This window comes from Balaenoptera acutorostrata, chromosome 20, assembly GCF_949987535.1.
Source record: "Balaenoptera acutorostrata chromosome 20, mBalAcu1.1, whole genome shotgun sequence".
Classification (NCBI taxonomy): domain Eukaryota; kingdom Metazoa; phylum Chordata; class Mammalia; order Artiodactyla; family Balaenopteridae; genus Balaenoptera; species Balaenoptera acutorostrata.
The window spans coordinates 48,936,663-48,960,308 of record NC_080083.1 but is presented as its reverse complement, the minus strand read 5'-3'; the positions used below and the strand labels follow the sequence as shown (position 1 = coordinate 48,960,308).

Here is a 23,646-nt window from a genome sequence, read left to right as displayed (position 1 = left end):
TAAACAAATGGGACCTAATGAAACTTAAAAGCTTTTGCACAGCAAAGGAAACTACAAACAAGACGAAAAGACAATGCTCAGAATGGGAGAAAATATTTGCAAACGAATCAACGGACAAAGGATTAATCTCCAAAATATATAAACAGCTCATGCAGCTCAACATTAAAAAAACAAACAACCCAATCAAAAAATGGGCAGAAGACCTAAATAGACATTTCTCCAAAGACGACACACAGATGGCCAAGAAGCACATGAAAAGCTGCTCAACATCACTAATTATTAGAGAAATGCAAATCAAAACTACAGTGAGGTATCACCTCACACCAGTTAGAATGGGCATCATCAGAAAATCTACAAACAGCAAATGCTGGAGAGGGTGTGGAGAAAAGGGAACCCTCTTGCACTGTTGGTGGGAATGTAAATTGATACAGCCACTATGGAGAACAGTATGGAGGTTCCTTAAAAAACTAAAAATAGAACTACCATACAACCCAGCAATCCCACTACTGGGCATATACCCTGAGAAAACCATAATTCAAAAAGAGTCATGTACCACAATGTTCATTGCAGCTCTATTTACAATAGCCAGGACATGGAAGCAGCCTAAGTGTCCATCGACAGGTGAATGGATAAAGAAGATGTGGCACATATATACAATGGAATATTTATTACTCAGCCATAAAAAGAAACGAAATTGAGTTATTTGTAGTGAGGTGGATGGACCTAGAGTCTGTCATACAGAGTGAAGTAAGTCAGAAAGAGAAAAGCAAATACCGTATGCTAACACATATATATGGAATCTAAAAAAGAAAAAAAAAAAGGTTCTGAAGAACCTAGGGGCAGGACAGGAATAAAGACACAGACGTAGGGAATGGACTTGAGGACACAGGAGGGGGAAGGGTAAGCTGGGACGAAGTGAGAGAGTGGCATGGACATGTATACACTACCAAATGTAAAATAGCTAGCTAGTGGGAAGCAGCCGCATAGCACAGGGAGATCAGCTCGGTGCTTTGTGACCACCTAGAGGGGTGGGATAGGGAGGGTGGGAGGGAGATGCAAGAGGGAGGGGATATGGGGCTATATGTATGTGTATAGCTGATTCACTTTGTTATACAGCAGAAACTAACACACCATTGTAAAGCAATTATACTCCAATAAAAATGTTAAAAAAACAACCAAAAAAACCCTGTTCAAGCATCCTTCGTCTTGTGAAGTTTTCCCTGACCCCCTCTGGCTCCCACCCGGACACAGGTGATCACCTCCTCCTCAGGGCCACCAGGAAACCTGAACACACCCATTGCTGCACAACACTGCCGGTACTTCTTTATGTAGATGTCTCTTCTGGTTGACTGTGAGCAACCTGAGGGTCATGGCCCCCAGCAGAGAGTAGGTGGTCTGTATTTTGTTAAAGGTGATGAATTAGGCCATCAGATAGTGTGATGGGCTGGGGTGGAGGTCTAATCCCCCAGCCAGTGCCTCTGGAACATGACCACAGTGGCAGAATTGGGAAGAACTGAATTCATCACAAGAAGAAATTCAGTCAATCTATACATGTTCAAGTTTTATTACAAAGTATGATGGGCAGAAAATACGGTACTTCTTATACAGGAGGCTGAAACAGAATGAAAGGGTGAAAATTAGGTTTAATATACTCAGGAAGCAAGAAATAAAATCATAGATATAACACTCCACTTTCAGGTACCTTTGAAGTAGCCTTCAATGGAGATTTACCATCATGGTTTCACAGCACAGTGTTAAAAAATTTTTTACAAGCCCTGTGTATAATCAATCCTGTGAAAATAATGTTTTTTTAAAAAAATGGTTACAGTACAGTTCTGCAAGGGGCAGCTTCCTCTCCACCTGACCATGGGATGCCACAAAACCTATAATGTAGAGGAAAACTTTAAATATATAACAGGAAATTAAGTTCAGACACACTAGGCTAAAGGGGACAGAAATGGATTGGCTAGCGCTTAACACTTCAGAGAACAAGGAATCTCCATTTTCTCTACATAGAAATTTGTACAATCATGCTACAAATTCACGCTCGGGGGAGGAAGGATGGAAAGTCACTGACAGAGGGGTCATCAAATACACAGGAACCATATCAAATGATCCATATTCGACTCAAGCAAGTCAAAGCTTTAGCTCCACAAGTTTCATAACACACTGTATTACCACAATCAACCCAAGGTGAGAACATTCTTTTAAATAGCAGGTATCACACGTTCTTATTCACTGGGTTTTCCCAAAGGCCAGTACTTGTAAGTTTTCCAGCTCTTACACAGACTGCCAGCATCCTCCTTCCTCTTGAGTTTATACTTTGATTAGCTGATCTGTTTCTGGCTTGATACACCAGTCCAAGCCTCTTGGGAAGGCACCTGCATGTTTCTATACTTAAAATATCACATCCAGGAAGTAGCCTGAGAGGAGCTGGCCCATCCCATGTGGCCACACATTTGACTTTGACCACCAGTAGCAATGACAACGGTGGGAAAAGAGGCCGAGGCTCTGCAACACTGAGTAGCTGGCCGAGCCAGTGCAGGGATGGCAATTCTTGGAGAGCCTGGCCCAGGGTTCACAGTGACTGCTCAGCTCAGCTTTCCTCCCAGGGAAAACCCAACTTCAGTGCCAAGCATGACCCTCCCTCCTCATCCTGGAACACAGACAGGAAAGGGGAGAGGCTGCTTTGGGGCTTCTACTTTAATGGTCTCCCTTCTCCCAAGTCAGGAAGTCAAAGGAGCTGGGGACGGTGGAGGGAAGTTACTAGGCTGGCCTCCCATGGTTGGTAGACCCTGCAGCTCCTGCACACCTTATAGCCTAGGAATTCAAGGCCCAGGTTGCAGCAGGGACAAAGTTCTACAGTGGAAAGGGAGTGGGAAGGTAAAGAGGAAGAGAAAAGAGAAAAGGGAGGGGGGAAAGTCAGCATGACTGTTTACAACCTCTGCTTCTGCTCTCTACAAACCTACAACCAAGAAGAACCATGGTCTGGAATGATCGAGGGACTCCCACTCCTGCAAGTTTCTACCACCAAACGACACTAGGGCTGAACTGCAGCAGGAAGGGGTCCCCCTGTCACCCTGTCCCCAGTTACCCCGCATCACAGGCACCTGATGAACAGTCCAGGAAGGCTGACCCAGGCCGAGAGCAAGGTCTCACTCCACGGCCACATGACAGACAGTCTGAATGCTTCCCCAGCTCAGACCTTTACTGCCCTCTAACATTTTCTCCTTTGTTACCACTGCTTTTCTCCCACATCCTAAATCTCCTCCTAAAATTTCAGCCACACCTGTCATCAAAAACTCATTGGAGTCTTCATGTTTTCTGTTTCTTAACCAGTTCTCTGAGAGCCGATCCTGGTTCTGATAAGAAATTCTCACCTGGTTATCAAATATCTTCCCTCTTCAAGTCCTCATCTTTCAGCCTGGTTCCTCCCTGGAAAGAGAGGCTTCTGACTCTCCTGGGTGTAAACAACCCAAGCTCTTGAAGGACTTGGATCCATTCACCAGCTCTCTGATGGGGAACCTGAGGCCTCATTTATTCAGCACCCCCCTCCCCTCAGAGCAGACAAGGAAAACAAAGGCGGCTGCGGCTCAGGGGGCCAGGAGCATGTCAAAGGGCCACCGCCCAGAGCGCCAGAGCCCAGAGGCGCTGCGGCACCCTTTCCAGTGCCGTCCCGGCAGCGGCTCTTCTCATGTTCAAGGAGAGCAGAGGCAGAGCCTCCCAACCTATTCTCGCTGGCTGGCCATCTGAGAACCTAAACAAATTAAACAAACACTTGCTTTTGAAACTACAACAGATCTCTGCTTCCTGTAGCGTGGCTGACTAAGAGGCTTTCTAAATCCTGAGACTACAGAAATCCCCTCCTCAGCCATAAGGCCATCTGACCCATGGCATAAAGGGAGGGTGAGGGAGCCGGGACTTCAAAATCCCAGCATGCCAGCTACAGTGTGTCTGTGTCTGCTTGGGGGGACTGGGGAGTCTCACCTGGGCCCAGGTGGGATGTTGAAAGGAAGAGGACCAGACCACACTGCAGGGCCTAAGGAGGGTGACAAGGCTGGGAGTCTGCAGGGCAAGGGAAAAAAACATTCAAAGTTGTTGGTTTCCACAGTAAATAGCAACTTTATCCAAATATATCCCTATTCTTATTAACTAATTTTTTTTCTCCAGATTATTTTCAAGTTAGAGTGGAAAAATCTTCTCACCACTCAGAACACGAAAGTGCAGATCAGGAAAGGAATCTTAACTCAGAACTCAGTGTAGTTAAGCCCTGCCCCAGCAGGACCAGCCCCCTCGACCACTAGACCTCCATTTCAGACCCTTTTCCACAGGAAGGAACTGATGGCCTCCTAGAGCAAGTGACATTCAATTTAGACTTGCTACCCTTGAGGGAAGGACCCTGGAACCATCAAACACAATAACAAGCAGAGGAGGGTTCTGACCAAGAACTGTTTGCTTTACATCTCCAAATGATGCAGTGCAAATCTGGTGGTAAGTGCAGGAGAGATGATGACCTCAAGCAGACGGCCATCCAAAGAGCCTCAGAACAAAGCATAAAGGGAGAAGGGGAAATACCCTGACTGAAAAAAAGAGCCTTTTTCTTTGGGACAAGCCCCCGTGTATTAAAGCAAAGAGCTATGACTTTGGGGATACAAATACATCTGCTTCTGAAAAGGAGGACTCAACCAAGAGAGTTTAAGTGCCCAGAAGAACAAAGCTAACTGCTTTGTTTCTCAAAAGCAGATGAGAACTGGACAAAACCATTGGCCTCAAGGTCTGCTTCTCTCCTACTCTCGGATGCTCAACTCAGAGGGTCTCAGAAACCTTCCGGCACTTGGCAGAGCGCGGCAAGCTTCCCCCCTCACCCCCCGCCCTGACTCTGAGCATGTCCCCAACTCTGCCTGCCCAAGGATTCACCTACCACCGGAATCACACACAAGCCCCCTCCACGGAACTCGTTCATATAACGGAAACAGACACCCACAGCCTACAATCCTGTACTGCTCAGAACCTAAACTGGGGTCAGGGTGGCTGACAGGGGTTCGTGGAGTTCTGAACTGGCTGACCCTGGGTCTCTGAAGCTTTTCTTGCTCTCTATATAATTGATGGCCTGGGATCACCACAACCTATTGGTCCATCCTTTGCAAGAGCTGACAGTCTCCCACACTCTAAAGGAGATCCTGTTCAGGCTAGGTGCTCAGATTGTGCACCTGTCAAGCAGGGCTCTCTCACCTCAGAGCACTCTATCCAAAGAGTGGCCAATATACTGCCAGTCACAGTAAACTAAACAAACAGAGATACTGAAGTTCAGCTTATACTTCATTCTTGCCTATCATTCAAGACATGAAAGAGAATGGCTGGGGGCTTATACCTGGAGGGAAAAACAGACTCTTAAACTAGGTACTGGAAACATGCTCTAAGCTCAGCTTTCCTGCCACTGTTCCCCTCAGTCAGGCGCCCCAATCAGCCTGGCTAGCTCAGCGCTAACACGTGCCCAGGAGGTCCCGGGGGGCTGGACAGGGGTACTACATGTGCCCAGGAAGTCCCGGGGGGCTGGACAGGGGTACTACATGTGCCCAGGAGGTCCTGGGGGGCTGGACAGGGGTACTACATGTGCCCAGGAGGTCCCAGGGGGCTGGACAGGGGTACTTCAGGGAGTAACAGAAGGAGTCACATGTCTGTTTCGGAGCCCAGAATGCCCTTGAGAAGAGCCAGGCTGAGCAAGGTGTGAGAGCTGGCTGACTTCCGAGCACCGAGGCGGTTTGGGACTCCAGGTCAGGTATGTTCCGCTCAGGCAGTGATTCAAGAAGGCAAACTGCTCATGGGGGTCAAGGGCCTGGGGCCAGATCCAGGCAGGGAGGGAAGAGAGGAAGGTGCTAACAGGGAGGGCTATGAAACAAAGGAAGAGACCAGGGAGTAAAATTCTTTTCGTAAAAAAATTAGCCTGATAGATAAAAAATATACAAAGTTGGAGTTTGTTAAAGACACTGATAACAGAGAGAAAGACAACTTTGAACTGGCGTTTGTTCCCACCTAAGTGCTCACGTGGACACGGACACAGACAGCTGCCCCGGGCAGCAGCAGACAGAGACGTCTGGGACAGATGAATACAAACAGAGCCGGTGCCCACAATGCTCATTAACACAACGGCTGACAAACAAATATACAGAAATTTTTAATTGAGGAACCAACGGAGATGAGGAGAAGAGAGGAAATCTTAAAACCCAGCCCTGGGCTGAGGAGGCGCCACACAGCACTGAGTCCGGCCCAGAGAGCGGTGGGGTGGCCGGCCGGGAACTCCTAGAGCAGCTTCTGGGAACAGTGGGTGCAAAGCGATGAAAGACGTACTGGCCACCGGAAACACGTTTCTTCTTACTCTGGGGGTGGGACAGAGGCGGGAAACACACAAGCCCCTGCCTCGTGGGCACGGCGCCACCGACACTACACTCTGAGTATCTCCAGGCAGTTGTTGTAGCAGATGGCAATCCAGTCGGGCTGAGTCGACGCCCACTGCACGTTGTTGATCTCTCCCTCGGCTGTGTAGGCCAGGATAGGGTCCTCGATGGCCCGGGGCATTTGCTGGATGTCCCAGATGAGAGCCTGATGGTCATCCGCTAGGGACACAGAGAGCCAGCAGGCAAGGTCACAACTCAGGCAGTGAGGATCATGACCCCTGCATCTGAGCGGGGATCACAGTTTACAAAGCATTCACTCACCAAAACCCCAGTGAGGCAGGTTTTACTGCAAGCCCCCATTTTATAAATGAGGAAATGTTAAGGCACATGCCCCAAACCACAGAGCTATGCAGCAGTGAGCGGCAGAGCCCGGACGCAAAGCAAGGCCGCTGTCTCTGACCCATTCACCACAGCAGAGCTAGGATGGCGGAAGGGACTTGGATGGGCACCTCATCTCATCTGGGGCAGGCATCAGGAAAGGAAGAAGGGATGGGATAAAAACAATCCCCAAACATGTCATTTTCAGCCACTTAAAGTACTTGAGTGATTAAAGATCCCTCTCTGACGATTCAATTATTTAATGGGATTCTTTTCCCTCCATCTTATGGACATTTATACATCAATGAGGTGTTATACAGATAATGAGATAAAGTGCTGTGGGGACATGTGCCAAGAAAAGGGCCCTGGGAAATACCAGAAAGAAGGAAAGCACCTTAAAAAGACAGATAAGCACATGAAAAGTGACTGGAAAGAAACATATCAAAATGAGACCAGTGGTACCATTAGGACCGCAAGGTTATGAGTTATGTTTACTTTTCTCTACTTCCTAAGTGATGTGCAACGTGGTGGTCATGTTACTTTTACGATCAAAATAATTAGTTCTTAATTTAAGAGAGGGAAAAAAGGGCAAGGACCTTCCACATCACAATGTCCCCTAGTCCCATCACCCATCCCGACGTGAAAGCCTGTCTCTCTCCTGAATAAACCAAACCCTCAGAGGCCGCATAACCTGGGCACAGGTGAGAGATGCCCTTCCCAGGACTATCCGCATCAAGAGATCTGGGAAGTTGTTTTAAACACTCGGCACCTCTAAAGCACTAAGTGCCTTTTCCTCGACGCTCAACTGAGCACGCCCTTCAGCACCAGCTCCTGCCACCGGAAGGACACAGGGCGGGTGCGGCACCCAGGGCAGCAGCAGGTCTGCAAAGGCAGCCACTGGGAGCCGAAGGTGGGCTTCTGCTGGGTGGGCTGATGCTGTTCTCCTTTCTTTCTTTTTTCTCCTCCTGCCCTTCCCTAGCCACACTCCTGGGAAAAAGCGGGCGACAGTGAAGAAGCCAGGCCACAACATGAGGCACGCGGGACGGCGTTGGGCCTCAACTGCTCCACGATGAGACCGACAGGCACAAGCAGAGGGCCCCAAACAGGAAGAGCTTCATGCCTTTCGCATTCATGCTAAAATGGCAGAAAACCACCACACTACATTGCTCCTCTGGCTCCATCATGAACAAGGAAAGGAGGATGCTACTGATTTGTGAGGAGGGGGAAAGTGTGTTAGAAGGAAACCCAAGGCTCTGAAAAAGATAAGGAGCAGAACATCATGGGGCTAGAGTGGAATCCTGCCTGTAAAATAAAGGGACAGGTATTCACATGGGAGGGATGTGTACGCATGGATCCACCTAAAAAGGTCTGGAAGGAGACACACCGACCATTGTGAGAGGTGTCACCTCTACAAAGTGGGGCTGAAGTGGAAACGGGTAAGGAAGGAGAGAAGACGATGTTCACCTTCCGTTTTTTTTACATCTCTGTATTGTTGAATTTTTTTTTTTTTGGTTGAATTTTTAATAGCAGGTATTGTTTCTAGAATACAAGCACACCAACGGCCAGAGTATTTTTAAGGGGTACTCTTTTGGGTCTGGCAAATGGAGAAATGGGAACTACACGTCACACACCACTGACCCGGGCAGGCTGTGCAGGCCCTTCCATGCACCCAGAGCTCAGTGCAGGGGGCACGTGCTTTTGGCATCTCCCAGGCGACAGGCCCAAAGAGTCAGTTACATCCAAGAGAGACTGCCCCCTCCTTCAAGTTCCTGGATGAGTGCTCTGTGCCGACCTAGATTTCAGAGGCGCACAGTAGTTGGCACAAGCCTATAATGGGTACACGACGTAAGTACTATACAGATGCTCTGACATCACTGAGGGTACAACAGCATCTGGAAATCTGGACTGCTTCAATTTCACAAGCATAGGGAGGCTCTCAATGGAGTTACTCTGTGTAAACCTCTCAAACTATCCTTGGAATACAGTAAGGATTACAATTCTAAGGAGACAAGAGGAAGATCTCCTTACCGCTCCCTCCCCATCGCCCCCTGCCAGTAATTACCTGCAGTACAGATGTGGCAGGATGAATGTGGGGCCCAAGCAATGCCATTGACACATGCTCGGTGGTTGTTTAACCTGGCGACAGGCGTGCAGGGAACTCGAACGTCCAGAATCACTACCTGCAGAAATAACAAGAAAGAGGCCCAGAAACTTCAGGGTGTGACAGAAAAAACAAGGCACTACACAAGAGAGAAAAAAAAATTGTTTAACTTGTTCATTTGTAGATTTAAAGACTCTTGGAGACAGAGGGTCTCGGTCCCCAAAGTAGCTACAGGATTGAGGAAAAAGAAAAAAAAGGCACAGCTAGTTTCTAGTCTGTGTCATAAGCAGCTCAGGGCCTTTAGGCTGCAGGGGAGAAGTCGGAGTAAGTAACATGAATTTGAATAATCCACCAAGTCCTATTAGGTGCCTGTGCTAAGGATTCTGTGCGTGCTCAGCTGGGCAGCATGGAAGCCCTCTCCCCCAACCCCCGAAGCAAAAGTTGAAAGGTAAGCAGCCCAAGGTACTGGTTTCATCAAAATAAAATTAATCACTGCATCATCTCCACCCACAATTTACTGCTTTTATCAAATAACAGGCTACAGAGTTGCCACTTCCACATCTGTTCACTAAAGCTGGCAGAATCTGTCCAGACTACAGAGGGGAAATCTGCCTGTGTCTTTACTCGGCACCATAGCACGTATGATTTGGTTTACTCTTTAGATACTGCTTTTCTTGGCTCCGACTCCAACTCTCCAAGTAGTAAAAGTGCTTAACACACGGTCCTTGTCCTAGATCAGGTTCTCTCAGTTTCAGCACTCCTGACATTTCGGGTCGGTAACTCTGCGCTGTGCGGAGCGGTCCTGTGCGCCACAGGCCGTGCAGCAGCAACCCTGACCTCCGCCCACCAGACACCAGGAGCACCGCCCCTCCCCCTCCCCCCCCCCCCCGAAGGTGGGACAACCAAAAATGTCTCCAGATAGTTCCAAAAATCCTCTGAGGAGACAATGGCGACCAGTTGAGAACCACTTTTCTAGATACAGTAAGTAAGCAGAGCCGGAGCTGAGTGGCAGGGCCTATGTTAGCCTCAAGCGGGGCTCTCACCTCCATTCCGTCCATGGCCATGGTGGCTAGGTAGTTGGGGTCCTGCTTGTTCCAGCAGAGGCGAAGCAGTGGGTGATGCTGTGGGTCTTCGTAAATGATGGTGCTGTGTTCTAGATGACGGAGGTCAAACATCCGCACCGAGCCATCAGCACCCACAGAGGCAAACATGTCCCTGCCACCCCCGGCCCGGCTAAATGCAATATCATAGACCTGTTGGTGAATAAGAAGCGTCAGTCGGATTCAGGTCCGTCACTGCCCTTTCCTGTAACGGGGATATCTGCTATCCCTAGTTCATCTAAACCCTTGCTCATGACCCAGAAGGAGGTAAACAAAGCCAAACAGCACCTGTGAGGACTGGGACCTGAGAGTGCTAACATCAGTGACTTTCCAAAGAGTGAAGGTCATTCTGCTCTGGAAACTGGCAGGCTTCTTCTCACTTCCTGCTTTCCAAGGACTCTTCCTCCACCTCCCGTGATAAAACAAAGAGCACATACCCTGCTGACCGGCAGAGCACATGTAGCTCTGAGCAAGTATTCTGTAGGCTTGGACACGCTCAGTGAAGCCAGAGCCAGTGGCTGTCTCCTGCCACCCTGTTACAAGATGAAGACATTTATTTCCTGGGCCTTCGTGGCTTTCATTTGTGTGTGATCAGAGGCAAATCCATGAGCACATTAAGGCCAAGATCATCGATTTGCTAGGTGGAAGCAGCCACGGTTCTGCTGAGAAACCTGGACCTGAGACTCATTTGCGAGAAAGAGGTAACAGCAGTTTTGAATCTCGGGAGGCTCAGGTGTTCCTATACTTACGAAGAGGCTTAATACCGCTCTCTTGTCTTAGGACACGCTATCTCTTCTCCTAGTTGGTTTGTGTTCATGAGTGAATCAATTTACGTTTTGAATCATTGTTTTCTGCACTTATTACTTGCTGCAAACATTGCACTCTGCTAACGTCTATGAGAAAACAGAGGCACAGAGCAACAGAGAGCTTCAGAGAAAGAAAGGGACAAAGAGAGATAGACAAAGCCAGAGCCAGACAAGCGGAGACAGAGAATCTGAAAAAGGAAAACAAAATGCCAAACAAAACCCATCTTCTGGGGCCAAGGACAATAACAGCTGACTTCTGGGGAGACATGAGTGGAACCCCTCACTCAGTACCGTGACTCCAGCCTTCTGGAGGTTCTACCTACTGAGCGACACTGACAAACAAGCATCCGTTTCTATTCAACCTCATAACTTCCTTTTCCTCTGGCTGACTATGAAGAAATTACACTTCTCTTTCTGTAGTAGGAATTAGGAGTGGTTCAACGGGGAACTGGGCTGGTCCTCACAGGAGGCCTGACAGATCAAGGCTCTGTCCAACACCGACCAGCTACCTTAGGCCTGGGGTGTGTTCATCCATATGCGCACCCAGGGTTGGCTCCCAGTAACTCGCAGGGACAGGGACACCATGGCAGCACCACTAAGCAATAAGGTTCCCACAGGCAATATGGCCGAGTGTGTAAAGCTCAGCTCTGACTGCTTCTTCTTCTGTGCTCCACCAGTGTATTTCATCATAAGCCAAGGGAGGGAAACAACTCCCAGATATATGCTACCCTCCTCTGCACCAATCCGCCAGTAGCAACGGGAGAACCTCCTGGCAAGTCTTTACTTCAACAGAGAGAGGTGGGCTGAGAAAAATCTAAGGTGCCAGGAGGCGTCATGTTTCTCTCAGAACAACCACCCTGAGATTCATTTCTTCGAGGCCGGGGTGCTGGTCCAGGGCCCGTTTGCTGTTGAGATCGCTGCTCCCATTGTCTACATTACCTCACTGCAGCTCCAGTGTGGTGTCTCAGCTTTACCATCGTCTGTGTAAGCAATCTCCTCATTAAATCCCCTCAGTTTAAATATTTAAAGTAGCTCTAGGTTTCTGGGTTGGACCCTGACAGAGAACAGCAGGCTAAGCTGTCACAGAACCAAAATGCAGCAACCTGTTCCACTTGATGCCAAGAGGGCTCCCAGAACCGCCTTATACTGATCTTCTCGGCAGGACAAACTCTTCCTTCGCCCCTTGGATTATGGCAGCCAAGTCCAGCAGATTTGTAACAGATCTTACTGTTGGGAGCACAGAAAGCCAAAGAACAACCTCTCACTAAGAATGATAATCTGGTCACCAACTTTCCATTCTGTGGACAACCTCAAGTTTCTCACCTAATGTCAAGGCATCCTTTTTATCGGTACAGATATTAACAATCCTCACTGTGCAGGGTACGATAGAAAAGAAAACACTACCCACAGGAAACGTCCTGTAATTTTTCTGGTAGAGGACCAGCATGCAACGGCTCTGGCAGTTAAAGATTTATGACCATTTTACAAAGTCACTCAGAAGAACGCTTTGTTAACACAATTACAGATAGCTTCCTTTGGCTCTTCCAATAAACACAGGAGAAACATCACCATCAAAATAAACCATATTCAATTCCAAATAGTATTAAAAGTATAAGCATTAAGTGAACATACTAGAATTTCATAAAACAAGTTTAGAGAAAAATTAATGATTTTGTTTTGTCTGCCAGGAAATTTTCCCTCTTCTTGCCTCCCTGCTCCCAAAAAAGTAAATATATTTCAAGATAAGTGTTACTCTAAGATTATTTTTTAATCACATCAAGTCCAAGTTTGTCTATAAGAGATCTCATTATTAAAACCCAGCAATCTCTGGCACAAAAAGAAAAACAACAGACTACAGAATGTTTACACCAGCCAAAAAAAACATACACTCATTTATAATAGTGCTGTTTTCCACTGTTCTGACACATTACTATTTTCAATTTAGACAAGACGACGTCAGCATTATGATTTTCCACGTCATTTGCAAAACAAGGAGAGAACAGCCTGACTTCACACCGAAGGCACAGAAAGCAGCTGCGCACCAGCATCAGTACCTCTTTGTCATGGGCAATCAGCTGGGTCTTCACATGGCCGGACACAAGATTCACTCGCCCCAACACCTGCCCGGTCTCCAGCCCCCATATGGTACACGTCGTGTCAATGCTGGAGGTACCTGGAAACAACCAGTGCAAGTCAGCGGCTGACGGGGGTGAAGTTCCCACGCCAGCTTCTCTCCTTGTGCCTATTCATCTGTTCAGCCCAGGAGACAACGCACTGCAAACACTTCTTGAGTACAGGGAGGGAGAGCCCAAAAGAGTCACGTACTCCATCCTCACCCCAGGGCCTTGGACTCTGCCTGGAGAGACAAGACATGCACACATGGGAAGCTCAACTCCATGGGAGGAATTAATAACCACATTCCATATTTAACCTCTTCCCCACTCGGCCCCATTTCAGGATGTTGCACGGACCTCAGGGCCCTGGTTAAAAACTGGCCCAGTGTTGTATCTGAGAAAACGTATCTTTGCTTCTTCACACCGGAATACACCCTCCCTCACTCCCTTACCTAAAAGATAAGGGTCCACCTCGTTCCAGTCAAAGGAGGTCAGAGGAGCACAGAAATCCGAGTTCTTGTTATTGTTGAGCAAACATTCCAGCCTGGTCTCTGTTTCACCAACCTGAAGGAACAATAATTTTTAAAAACTCAGCCAGTCTTATCTTCACAAAAAATCTGTAAAGCCTCTTTTATTCGATATCTTAGTAAATTTAAGACATTTAAATGTCTTAATGGGGGACATTTTTATCATAGAGTATTAAAAACCAGGGGAACTACTTGAATGCTACCTCTTTCCAAGCTTTCTCCTCTGCCCTGCTTTGTTCCCCAAACTTTCACCCCCAAATCCTTCTAGACGAGGGATCTTCTCACTCTGCCCAAACCGGAGCATCTGTACCCTGCCTGGCTGGACGCCACACCTCCAGCTCCAGGAGAGGCCATGGTGACGGCTCGGCAGATGGGAGGGGAGGCTCCAGGATACACTCCCACGCTGCACTAGAAGCAGCGGCCTGGATTTTGTTTCATTTACTCAAAAATATCCTGGCTGTAAATAGAATAAGAGGCCGCCGGTGTCCCCACCCCTGCAGAAGGCAGGCCCTCGTGCTTACATCACGGTCACTGAGCCTTGAGCTTCCAGGGCGACTGCAGCCGGCAGCAGGACTTGAAGGAATCTTGGCGGGACTCACTAGGAAATCTGCTGAGCCAAACAAGCTCGGTCCAGACCCGCTCCCACTTGTTTTCCCGGCTGCAGTGATCTGGCCTCCAGCCCCGGCCTGTTCTCCGAGAGTCCACGCTGCTACGAGCAGCTGACTCTGAGGAGGCCCGTCAAGCACCCGCTTACCCTCCACACGCGGAGATAGTCGCCGCTCGTCGCCAGCAGGTCTGGATAGACGCCTTTTGTGTCAGGGATCCACATGAGCTTTGTGGTGGGGTACGGATGGTCGAAGGTGTTCCGACAAATAAACTCCGAACTCTCTTCGTCTAAACCAACAAGCTGGACCTGTAACACAGCAGAATCCAGCCACGTAAACATCTGCTTCTCGGGAACAGCACCAAATACACCAGACCCCTGTCAGTGACAGCCGTCCTGACGCTGTACTACCCTTCACTGCAGAGGCAAGAACTGAGGGAGAGAGGGCATCTAGTCCAACAGGCCCGCTGCTCAGACGAGGAAACCCAGCCTCGGAGGGGCTGAGTTACACTGAAGACTGCAGAGCTAGTCAGAGGCAGAGACAAAATCTGAATACAGGTTTTCTGACTCCAACTCCTGCCCTCTTGATCCAACACCCTAGAGCTGTGTTATCTGCCCAGCTGGTTACCTTCCCCCACAAGCCGAGGCACTTGACAACGTGCAGCCGTGGTTTTAGTGACCCCACGACTAGAAGTGCCGTGGACATTTAGTGACATCCAACAAAGGAATGTCTCACCTAAAAAAGGCAATCGTAGGGGCTTCCCTGGTGGCGCAGTGGTTGGGAATCCACCTGCCAATGCAGGGGACACGGGTTCGATCCCTGGTCCGGGAAGATTCCACATGCTGCACAGCAACTAAGCCGGTGCACCACAACTATTGAGCCTGCGCTCTAGAGCCCGCGTGCTGCAACTACTGAAGCCCACGCACCTAAAGCCCGTGCTCCGCAACAAGAGAAGCCACCACAATGAGAAGCCCGCACACCACAACGAAGAGTAGCCCCTGCTCCCAGCAACTAGAGAAAGCTCGCACACAGCAACGAAGACCAAACAGCCAAAAATAAATAAAATTAATTAATTAAAAAAAAAACTTTGTTAAGAGTCACAGAAAAACTGGGCAGAAAGTAGACAGAGTTCTCTAATACATTAAAGTTCACTCTTTGTGTTGTACAACCTATAGGTTTTGACAAATGTATAATGACATGTATCCACCGTTACAGTATCTTATAGAACAGTTTCACTTCATTTTTTACTGGGTTGTTTTATTTATTGAGTTTGGGGAGTTCTTTGCATGGTCTGGATACAAGTCCCTGGTTATGTGTTTTGCAAGTATCTTCTCACAGTCTATGGTTGTTCTGTCATTTTCTTTCAGTGTTTATTGAAGAACAGAAATCTAAAATTTTGAGGTCAGTTTACTATTTCTTTAACAGCTCATGCTTGTTGTGTCCTAGCTAAGAAATTTTTGCCCAACTCCAGCCCACAAATATTTTCTCCTGTTTTCTTCTTCCTTTCTCCTTGTTGAGAATCAATTGACCATGTATCTGTGCATCTATTTCTGGACTCTACTCTGTCCCATTGATGCATATGCCTGCCCATTGATCAGGACCACACCTGCTGCTACAGCAGCTTCCTAGTGAAGTCCTGAAATCGGACAGTGTCAGTTCTCCAACTCTGCAGTTCTTTTTCAAGATGGTTTTGAAACCTACTCTATATGTTTGCTTTTCTGTGTAAATTTTAGAACCAGCTTGTCAAATTCTACAAAAAACCTGTTGAGATTCTGATTGGGATTGTGTTGAATCTATAAATCAGTCTGGAAAAACTACTGTCTTAATGGTATTGGGTCTTCTAACTCACAAACAGAACCTATTTCTCCACTTATTTAGGTTTCCTTTAATTTCTCTCAGCAGTATCTTGACGTTTCCAATGTACAAGTCCTCCTTTTCTTTTACTAACTTTATTCCTAAGTATTTTTTTTTTTTTTTTTTTTTTTATTTATTTATTTATTTATTTATCACTGTGTTGGGTCTTCGTTTCTGTGCGAGGGCTTTCTCTAGTTGTGGCAAGTGGGGACCACTCTTCATCGCGGTGCGCGGGCCTCTCACCATCGCGGCCTCTCTTGTTGCGGAGCACAGGCTCCAGACGCGCAGGCTCAGTAACTGTGGCTCACGGGCCCAGTTGCTCCGTGGCATGTGGGATCTTCCCAGACCAGGGCTCGAACCCGTGTCCCCTGCATTGGCAGGCAGATTCTCAACCACTGCGCCACCAGGGAAGCCCTATTCCTAAGTATTTTTAAGCTATTTTAAGTGGAATGGTTTTTAAAATTCTATTTCCAATTGTTTATTGCTACTATATAAAAACACGATTTTTGCCTATTAATCTTGGATCCTGTAACTTTGTTATTAGTTTTAGTAGCTTTTTTGTAGATTCCTAAGAATTTTTCTATGTATATTTATAGATCTTTCCATCCATATCTGACTTAAAAATCCATATGATAACTAAACCTAAATATTCATTTTTATGGAGCACCTACAGACTGAGGGAGATAATGTATGAAAACATAAAAGGAGAAAAAAACCCACTGCCCTAAAACACAACACTGCCCTAAGACAGCAATAAAAGTGACGTCACAAGGTAATACACGATTAGTTGCTTATTTATAACACAGATATAAACAAACAGCTTAGAGGAAAGAGCAATAATTCAAAGTAGGCAAGTGAGGAAAAGGAGCTGGGATCTGAGCAGTCTTCAAAGGTGTATGGAGGGACTTCCCTGGTGGTCCAGTGGTTAAGATGCCGTGCTCCCAATGCAGGGGGCCTGGGTTCGATCCCTGGTCAGGGAACTAGATCCCACATGCCGCAACTAAGAGCCTGCATGCCACAACTGAAAGATCCCGCACATGGCAACGAAGATCCTGCACGCTGCAACTAAGACCTGGCGCAGCCAAATAAAAATAAATAAACAAATAAAATTTAAAAAGGTGTATGGAAAGGTTCTTAGGAGGCGCAGAAACGGAAGGCATCCCCAGCAGGTGGGGCAGAGTTACTAACTGGATGAGCCACTTGGCGGGCAGCAAGAGGAACCATTTGGGAGAGCCCCGCAGAGGGGGCTGGGGAAACGTGCCTAGGGCAGGCTCGAGAGCCCTGACAGCAAACTGAGGACAGGGGTGGGCTTTCCCCCGTGAAGGAGTCTGAGAGGCAGCGGTAGGACTATGAGGCCCTGGAGGCATGAGTATGGGGCCTGGAAATGCCAGGCAGGACTGACTGGATCCAGGAAGAGGCTGGAGGCGGGGAGCTCAGCCTGGAGACCCACAGGGGAACAGGTGGGAAAGGTTAAGGGCCTGTGGTGACCGGTAGTGAGAATGGCAAGGGATAACCTGAGATGGCCACAAGAGGGATTCTGACAGAATGAACAGTTCTTATGGAATTAAAAAGTTGACATTCTGACCTTGGCACAAAACAAAACGTAAAGGAAGATTCTAGATGGAACAGGGAAAATTGGCATCAGGCTTGGTGGGGGAGGGAGGAGAAAATAGATGAGAAGGTAAATTTTGTGGCTCACTGGGCAGAATAAAGCATAAACCTCTCATATAGATTCTGAGCCAGATATTGCACTCATCTATTTATTCAAATATTTACCGAGTGGCTATTAGGTGCCAAGCCCTGTTCTAAGTGCTGGGGATGTGGCAGCAAGCACAAAATCCCTCTTTCTAACCATGCAGGTAAGGCTAAACTAGAAGGGGAAAATGCTGCTACTGCTAAAAGTTGCTTTCCAGCCATTGGAGGCTTCTCTGCAAACCTCAAAATATCAGCTCCCGCGAGCACGTGCCACTTAGGATGCGCTTAAGCAGGCATTCAAGGCTCTCCCTAGCCTACCTTATCTTCCACTTGCATTCATCTAGGCATTGCTGCCCATCCCTCTCCTTACGCTGCCCTCACTTATAAAATCCTCATACCTCCTTCCGTCGATCCAAATCCTGCCCAGTATTAATAAAGAACAGTGGCATTGGCCTCCCAGGCCTCCTTACTTACCACTTGCTAGTTGTAGGACCTTGGACATGTTACTTAACTTTGCTAAACCTGTTTCCAATCTGTAAAGTGAGGATATTCACAGTACCTACATCTCACAGAGTTGTATGTAACACCTTTTGTTTGTGAACTGTTCCGTATGATGCCTTCCTCAGTGTATGAGCTTTTAATATTCTTACACCTCACCTCCTTCATAAACCATCTGCAGTCTTCCTAACACAGTGGTCTCTCAGTACTTATCTATTCCATCCATTTGGTGACTAATCCCACACTGCCTCATGAAAGCACTTGCATGATTGTCTTATGCTATTTCTCTTAGTAAATGCCTTAAAAACAGGGCCTGTATCTCACTCCTGCTTGTACTGCCAACAGCAATGGTTTTCAAATCTGGCAACCAGATTTACCAAGAGTGCTTTACACATTCCTGGGCTCCCCACCGCTAGCCCAAGATTCTGATTCAACAAGTGTCAAGTGGGACCCAGAAGTCTATATTCTTAAGACCCTCCCTGGTGATCTGATTCAGCAAGGTTTGACAACCTCTGCACAACAGTACCTAACCTAGGGAAGAAGCCAGGAAATGGCTGGGATCTTTCCTGATCTTCCCAAAGAATTCATGTGTTTGCACAGACTCGTGTTTCATCCTTGGCCTAACTCGCTTTAGCTCTTCTGCTCCAAATTGCCAACCAAGTACTGAAAGGAACAATACTTTGCTTTCACTGTTGTTCAACTATTGTTCATATACGCAGATGTTAAAAATTTAATGAAAGAGCATGTAAGTTCTCTTGAATATTCACATAATACAGAATGAAGTGGTAAAGTCTCCCATTAACTTCACCCTCAATTCTACTTAGTGACTCTCAAACCAGTTTGATATGAACTACTTTCCAAATGGTTTTTCCAAACAAAACAACAAAAAAAACCCAGACAGGTTTGGACCATAAAATGTATCCTGTAACTTGCTTTTAACAACATCTTGGAAGATCTCACGTCCGTACGAATGGCTCTACCTCATTCTTCCACAGCAGACTGTGGTAAGCACACCATAATTTAACTATTCATAGTTACTGTGGTTATAGCCCATTGTTTTGCTATTATAAACAATACTCTGTACATATATGTGTAAAGGCTTTTATCGGTCAGATTGCTAAAAGTGTAACTGCTGCATCACATTTTAGATGTTAATAACACAGGAACTATGAGATAATAAATGTGTGTTGTTTTAAGCTAAAAAAAAAGTCACAGATTCCGTCCAGCAGCCTTTGAAAAGGTTGCTTCTATTTACACTTTCATTAATAGTATATGAGTGCCAATTTCCCCATACCTTTGAAAACACTGAAAATAATCTTTAACATTTTTGTTAATCTGAGAGATGAAAAACGGCATTTTACCACTGAAGGTGAGCATGTTTGTTTATTATTTTTACTTCTGAATAATAATTTTTAATACGAGTGCTTATAATGGACCAAGTATAAGCATTACACTTACTGCTTTACATGCAATACCTCATTTAATCCTCTCAACATCTCCATGAGGTAGGTACTATTATTCTTCCCACCCTCCTAAGAGATGGAGTAAAAGAGATGTTAAGTATCTTGCCCAGGATCACAAAGGTTATCACTTCTCCATACTATCAGCAACACTAGAAGCAGTAACTTCATTTTTATAAATTTGAAAGGGAAAAGTAACATCACAGTGTCAACTCTCATTTCCCTTAACTACCTGAGGTTGAGTACCTTTCCTGTTTATTGATCACTTGCATTTTCTCTTCTAAAAACTGGCTATTTATACTCTTTGTTCATTTTTCTATCACACTAAGTAAATTAGCTCCTACTGGCTGTCATGTTTTGAAAATATTTTTCCTTGTCCTATCATCTATCTTTTTTGTCCACAGGATATCTTTTCACATAGAAATGTTTTATTTGTATGTACAGCTGACCCTTGCACAAGGTGGGGGTTTACTGCACGTATAATTTAGTATGTGAGTTCTCTGCATCTTTGGATTCAACCAACCATGGACCCTGTGTAGTACTTAATTGAAAAATATCCACTTATAAGTGGACCTGTGCAGTTTAAACCTGTACTGTTCAAGGGTCAACTGCACTATAGCCTGTCAATCTTTTCCTTAGTTGACTCTGGATTTAATGACTGGCTTAAAGATCACCTTCTCTGCGCACCCTCCACTGCCCCAGTACAAATTTCATAGTCAATTTTCTTTTACTATGTTTGTGGGACTGTTCTTTATTTGATCTGGAATTGATTTTCATATATGACGTGAATTAGGGGACTCTCAATTTTTCTGCCATACAATTTATTTTTTTCCCCAGTGAGTTAAAGTTCTATCTTATCACTAACTACATTTCTATATATACTTAGATCTGCTTTGGAACGTTCTGTGTGATTGCACCAACTATATGTGGTATTGGCTGTAACTATACCAATTCCAGTATGTTTACTCTGATCTGGTAGGCAAGTGTTCCCCTGTTTTCAAAACATTTTTTCCCTTTTATTTTTTTGGACATCAGTATACATTTATTTTTAAGACTCTGGAGACAAATAGTATTCCAGTTCTGGCCTCACATTTACCTTCTATGTCACTTTGGGGAGTTACTTAGCACATCTGGGCCTCAGCTTCCTCATCTTCCCATAAGTTTTTTTTTTTTTTTTTTTTATGATATTCTTGTCTGCTTACATTCTTTTTATGTATGTATGTATGTATGTATGTATGTATGTATGTATGTATGGCTGTGTTGGGTCTTCGTTTCTGTGCGAGGGCTTTCTCTAGTTGTGGCAAGCGGGGGCCACTCTTCATCGCGGTGCGTGGGCCTCTCACTATCGCGGCCTCTCGTTGCCGCGCACAGGCTCCAGACGCGCAGGCTCAGTAATTGTGGCTCACGGGCCGAGTTGCTCCGCGGCATGTGGGATCTTCCCAGACCAGGGCTCGAACCCGCGTTCTCTGCATTGGCAGGCAGATTCTCAACCACTGCGCCACCAGGGAAGCCCCCCATAAGTTTTGATACGTATTATTTTTACCAATCAGCTGATTTCCCTTAAGAAAATGTTTTTTCTTAATACATGGTCAATTTTTATAAATTATCTTTTTAAAAAGTGCATTCTATTCCCCATATAAATCGTATATACTCAAGTATATTTTCAGGTATTCATAGTAGCACAATCTGTAATAGTTGCAGATTTGTAGACATTGCTCCATGCCTTCTATCATCAACTGTGGCTAGCCTGACTTCTCCTTCCCCTCTTCAAGAAGATGTGATCATTTTGCCTGGATGTCCAAAGGTTCTTTCTTCACCCTTAAAATGTAGACACTTTCCTAGGGAAGTTTTCAGTGCCAATTGTTTTGTGTCCATTTCTCTTGAGATACAGTTTGAACTCATTACTTCAAACCTTTATTCTATAAAGTCTTCTTTAACGACATATTTTGAGTTTTTGTGTTTCATTCCTTTGGTCTTCTTCAGAGACACCAATTATACCTAAGTTAGACATTCTTTATTTTCTGCATCTATTATAGTCTTTCTAATTGTTCATTTCCACTTCATTTTCTCAATCTGTCTTCCCTATCTTTCACTGTTTTCAGCAGTCTGTATTCATTTTAATTCTCTTTCTAATGTGGCTTTTAGGTCTGTGATAACTTTTGTTTTCTCTCCCACTCTTTTGCTGGGCTGTACCTGCTGATGGTCCCATTTTCTCTTGTCACTATGCCTTATTTTACCTGATCTCCTGTATCTCTGCCTGGAGTTCTTTATTTTCTTAAGTTCTTTGAATTCATGGTGGCAGGACTGGCCATTAATTTTCAACTAAGGTGAAAACATTTTTCTAGTGTAGATACTTTACCTTCCATTTGTTTCCCATTTTTCCCCCCTCCTTTCTTATAGTATCTCTCTATTGCTACTATGCTGGTTCCTGAATGAGGCAAGTTCTTTCTAGATGATCTGAAGGAAGTTCCCATGGGAGAGAGGTCAGGGCCATGTTCCAAGTTAGCATAAACACATGAGGCTTCTGCATCTTCTCAGCCAACAGAGATGAGGAGCTGTCAAGCTGCTCACAATTCAATCTCTTCAAACCTGCCTCATCTAGTGCTTCTAGAGATGATGGCATGTCTCTGTGTCTCCTTGTACAACTTAGCTTCCCTCTCATCCAAGGTGTCGAGTGGGGTCTAGAGAAGCTCCTGCTGCCAGCTGCGCACCCTCTTCTCACTGTCCCAAACAAAGGACTGTTGATTTTGCCCATCAAAATCCTATCCTGGAGAACTGTGCTCTTCTGAGTTTGAACCTGCAGCCACAGACATCCTTTCTCAGCATCTTCCTATACCTATTTGATCTTCATTATACTGCCGTCCTTCCTCACTTATTGTGGGAGCGTAAGGAAAAAGTATGACTTCAATCATCTTGTCAACACTTAGGTTACCCCTCTGCCTTTTCTTTCCTCCATAGTCTTCCCTGTCCTCCTGCTAAACTTCTTCTATCTCCCACCTCCACTGCCTTTCTGCAACTATTGCTTCACAATGCTTTACCCCAACATATGAAACAAATGCCCCCTAAAAAGAAAAGACTGTGAAACAAGATCATTTTGACTTATTTTTAAACTGTGGATGTTACTATGTCAGATATCTCCTAAGGAGCAGATATAAAACATAAAATATTTATTCCTTGGAGGCATGACCACAGCTTCACTTTCAATTACTTTCATGAACAACAACATAAATTACTATTCACATTACTCATACCTTACATTTTTTAAAAATTTAAAAGCTGCTGTGTTTATCTTGTTACTACGCTCCTTGAAGGAGAGAACTGTGTATCCCTCTTTAACTACGTACAGTGCTAGTACCAGAACATGAGGTGAATGCATATGAATATGTGTGTACATATATGTAATTAATAAAAAAAAAACCCAAGTTATCTAAACCAGTAATACCACTCTTGACAGTGGAACATTTCCCCACAATTGTTAATATAACCAAAATCAGCTAAGGCAAAATTCTGACAGAATAAACCAGCTTTTCTTGGTCTTTTCCATTTGTCCTCCTTTCAAGCCTGTTCCTGACTGATTACTGTTAATCAGCATCTGCAGAGAGGTCCTGCCTTGTCAAACTTTGAGATGCACTCTGGCACGGCACCCCTTCGGCTCCTGGCTCAGAGGCTAATCAATCAGCTCTGGCATCACAGCCCCAGGCAGGCCAGACGACCTACAGAACACAGACTCACTCCTTGTTCAAATCACAGTAACTCCAGCAAGTCTGTGTGAACCAGGTTAGGGCAAAAAACAATATAGCAGCAGAAGTTTTATTCAGTGGTCTCATGGAAGAATTAGTCCCCTCACTGTCTAGAAAAAAGAAAGGAGGAAGTTAAAACCAGAAGAGTTTTATACTTTAAATTCCCCTGCTGACAGTCTTGGCAAGGACTGATGGAGCACTGCAAAATTTTAAATATCTATCAAAAACACTTATGTGTACTAAAACACTTTCTCTTTATTGCTACCAATCTCAAATCTGCTAAGAAAGGATACAGAAGGTTACCAAGTATTATCGCTGTGCCTAAAACACAACAAATAAATATTTGTTGAATTAATGAACAAATGAATGAGAA

At 45.6% G+C, this 23,646-nt stretch overlaps 1 protein-coding gene across 1 annotated transcript in view; it reads right to left on the bottom strand.

Moving 5' to 3' along the window:
• Nucleotides 1-1,623: 1,623 nt before the first annotated feature.
• Nucleotides 1,624-23,646, bottom strand: part of DCAF7 (DDB1 and CUL4 associated factor 7) — a 26,314-nt gene continuing 4,291 nt past the window's right edge. Inside the window, exons 2-7 of the mRNA XM_007175782.2 lie at nucleotides 14,176-14,334; nucleotides 13,347-13,458; nucleotides 12,835-12,953; nucleotides 9,918-10,127; nucleotides 8,836-8,953; nucleotides 1,624-6,614 (exon numbers count right to left, since the gene is read on the bottom strand). Coding sequence (XP_007175844.1) covers nucleotides 6,442-6,614; nucleotides 8,836-8,953; nucleotides 9,918-10,127; nucleotides 12,835-12,953; nucleotides 13,347-13,458; nucleotides 14,176-14,334 — 891 coding nt within the window. The 3' untranslated portion in view covers nucleotides 1,624-6,441. The remainder of the gene's footprint in view (nucleotides 6,615-8,835; nucleotides 8,954-9,917; nucleotides 10,128-12,834; nucleotides 12,954-13,346; nucleotides 13,459-14,175; nucleotides 14,335-23,646) is intronic.